Source organism: Lactuca virosa, chromosome 7, assembly GCF_052849685.1.
Source record: "Lactuca virosa cultivar CGN04683 chromosome 7, Lactuca_virosa_CGN04683_v6, whole genome shotgun sequence".
In the NCBI taxonomy this organism is placed as follows: Eukaryota; Viridiplantae; Streptophyta; class Magnoliopsida; order Asterales; family Asteraceae; genus Lactuca; species Lactuca virosa.
In genome coordinates this window covers 68,248,866-68,252,534 of record NC_136432.1, presented here as the reverse complement: position 1 = coordinate 68,252,534, position 3,669 = coordinate 68,248,866, and the positions used below count along the sequence as shown (strand labels likewise).

The following is a 3,669-nucleotide window of genomic DNA, read 5'->3' as shown; positions in this document are numbered from 1 at the left end:
CATGAGATAAAATATGGCAATTCCTTTAGCAGTTCTCTCCGGGCCCACAAAGATGAGAGGGCGGTGAGGCAAGGTAGAGTAAATCAACAATAGGCCGACTGTCTCCGTCTTCGAGTGAAATATCGCTTTAGTAGTCCCAATTTTACGATAAATTCGGACCGATGGTTGTTCTCCACTAAGAAGTTGTTTAAGAGGACCTGTAACTATATTGCCCTTTGTAGAATCCTGTCTCAATCATAATGTATCAGGAGTCTTGGCATAAGTTCCTTGGCTTTGACACGATTTGAAGCTTTCATTCTTCTTTAGGTGATTTGCTTTCTCTTTATTTAACTATTACATGCTATTCTATGATGATATATCACTTTAAGATGTGGAGAAGATGCCCAAAAATAACTTTCTATTAATTCACATATCATTTTACATCAAAACCCTTATTAACTACATTCACTTTCCGGGGACAAAGTTTGTAGCATAAGACCATGCGTTATTTGCAACAGGATCAGCAAGGTGGTCAGCCAAGTTCTCCAACGGCCCCTTTCCTGTCACAATGGCTTGAACAAAGAACCCAAACATGGAGAACATAGCCAGTCTTCCATTCTTGATCTCCTTCACCTTCAACTCAGCAAAAGCCTCTGGATCATCTGCAAGGCCCAATGGGTCGAAGCTACCACCAGGGTAAAGTGGGTCAACAACCTCACCCAATGGTCCACCGGCAATTCTGTAGCCCTCAACCGCACCCATCAAGATGACTTGGGTGGCCCAGATAGCCAAGATGCTCTGAGCATGGACCAAACTAGGGTTTCCCAAGTAATCAAGACCACCTTCACTGAAAATCTGGGATCCAGCCTTGAACCATACAGCCTCACCGAACTTCACACCATTACGGGCCAAGAGCTCAGGGAAGACGCAGCCAAGAGCTCCAAGCATTGCCCATCTGCAGTGGATGACCTCAAGCTCACGGTTCTTGGAAAATGTCTCTGGATCAGCAGAAAGTCCGGCGGTGTCCCAGCCGTAGTCACCTGGGAATTCACCGGTCAGGTATGATGGAGCCTCGCCGGAGAATGGGCCTAGGTACTTGACACGGTCAGGGCCGTACCATGGACTTCCTGATGGCGCAACCTTCTTCGCAGCTGCAGTCTTCCTCATGGAAACCCGTCCATTTCCGAAAAGCTCAGAACTTGAGGGAGTTGTTTTCACTGCTTGGCCTGCGAAAGGAGAGGAGAGAGCCATGGTGGAAGCAGCCATTGTAAATTTTCTTAAATTAGAAAGTAAGAATATTTAGAAAGTTGTGGGCTGACTGCTTAAGTCTTATGGTTCTTCACAAGTGCTATAAATAGGATGGTGCATTCTGTAGGTGTTTATCTTCCGGATCTTTATTTTGTTTTTGATTGGAGGCTGATATATTTGATCCATATGAATTACATCTATGTAGAACACCAACTAAAATCCGACACCTGTACATTTAATTTCATTCCAAGATTTCCTATCCCAAATGTTTAAAAAACACTTAAGCTCATGTGCGTCAAACAAACTTTACTCAGTGCCCACTCTTCGTGTACATCATTTTTAGTAACTAGTATATTTATAATTGGGGTTTGGATAAAATTTCATTTATCCAATCAAATTTCACATTTGACTTCGCATGCTTGCTTATAGATTTGACAAAATCATCTGAAATGAGTTATTTGGAAACCAATATCACATGAATACCTACCCATTTTGTGGATCCTTATTTATTTGCAAAAACTAAATGTGGGATCCATCATCTAACAATATTCATTTCGGATTGATGAGCTTATTAACCATGATCTGTGGATACGAACATACATTGCACACAAGAAGCATAAATAAACTCTAGTATTATTCTTGTTTATCGAGTGTTAATGATTGGAAAATTTTAGAGTTGATAACTTAAGCGTGTCTATTCGATTATATGAAATATTAAGGGAAGAAAGATCTTATAGGTATAATTGTATGACACATTCACATAATCACATGTGATTTTTAGTAGGTTTTCACATTATTCTTGCATTTCTCAACAAATTCCACCATAAATTAACTTTCTAGTTTGATTGATCATTATTCATTGTTTCTACATTTGAATTACTTACAACATGGCATTTTATATATATATATATATATATATATATATATATATATATATATATATATATATATATATATATATATATATATATATATATAGCAAGAGTAGCATCGTACCTTATATATTTATTCGTTCATGATATCAATTTACATTTATTTAAATATAACACCAAATTGCTTTATTAAATGTCCGTACTAACATTTTACTTAAAACTTTTACACGTGACAGAAACTTACTTATATTTTGTACATTATACATGATAAAAACGTAGTTACATGAATTTTCTACTAATAACAAGGTATTTCATATTTTATCCATAATAACTATAAGTTTATATTTCTTATCCATAATAACAATATATGTGGATTTCACTCAAAATGTGGAAATGCACTTTATATATATATATATATATATATATATATATATATATATATATATATATATATATATATATATATATATATATATATATATATATATATAGGGAAATGAAACAAATGCCCACTGAACTTTCTAGGGTTGGTTCAATTAGTCCCTAAAGTATTTTCGTTGCTTTATGAGGGAACGAATTCGTTTTTTACAGGTCGATTACGTCCTTTTGGACAAAATGAAGGGGTCATCCGGTTACCCCTTTGACTTGTTGACCAAATACGTGGTACTATTCATCTTCTCCTCTTTTGCTTTCTTCATATTTTTCTCGTGTCTGCTCTCCACTTTATCTTCATTGATAATTTTTCACACTCTCCAATAGATTTCTCTCTTCCATCACTATAAACACGGTCTTTTAAAACAAACCAAATTTTCAATTCACACACAGTTAAAGAAACACTATAATTTAACTATTTGGATTTATCATCATCGGCAAATGAAGAAGATGTTAACCTGGCACAACACAGGTCTACACCATGAAGATAAAAATCATTATGTAGAAGATAAAGAAAGAAGCATCTTCATCATCTGGACAGATGGAACGCATTGTTTGACTTTAAAAGTCAAAATCTAAAGAAAACGATTCCAGTTTGCAAATCAATTGCAGACCGTAACCAATACGATCAATTCTGATTCCGAGATTGGAAGCAACAGTCCTAATTGCGAAACAAAAGACGAAACGCATTGATTGCGAGATCGACACATGTGAGTTCGTAAACTGAAATTACGATTGCAATGTGTTGGTTGCAGTAACTCTGAATCTGAATCAAAATTACTTCCGATTCCGAAACCGATTCCTTAACTCCGATTCCGGTGAATGATTTCTGAACAACCTTATTCCGATTGCGAATTCAGAATTTGAGCCTTCCGATTTAGAATGAAATTCCATTTTACAAGCTTTATGATTTGGTCGATGGTGTTCAGGTGTCGGCGCTTGTGGCAGAGAAGATGATGTTGAATCTGATCGAGTTACCGGATCCTTTCAATATCCTCCTTCTATGAATCATGAAATTTTAGGCATGAAATCATATACAAAGGTTTGATGTGCAACCATTGTTATCTAATGGAAATCGATATTGAGAAAGTCAAAATGTGATTTTGACTTTTAAATGGAAAAGAGCTGATGTGGCTAC

At 36.1% G+C, this 3,669-nt stretch overlaps 1 protein-coding gene across 1 annotated transcript; it reads right to left on the bottom strand.

Moving 5' to 3' along the window:
• Window positions 1–380: 380 nt before the first annotated feature.
• On the bottom strand, window positions 381–1,325 carry LOC145123962 (chlorophyll a-b binding protein 16, chloroplastic-like). The gene has a single exon (XM_079059152.1). The coding sequence runs from the start codon at window positions 1,243–1,245 to the stop codon at window positions 445–447; it is 801 nt and encodes a 266-aa protein (XP_078915278.1). The 5' UTR covers window positions 1,246–1,325; the 3' UTR covers window positions 381–444.
• Window positions 1,326–3,669: the final 2,344 nt, after the last annotated feature.

What these genes read in the sequence shown, in the direction of transcription:
- LOC145123962 (XM_079059152.1), bottom strand. Translation starts at nt 1,245, where the DNA reads ATGGCTGCTTCCACCATGGCTCTCTCCTCTCCTTTCGCAGGCCAAGCA.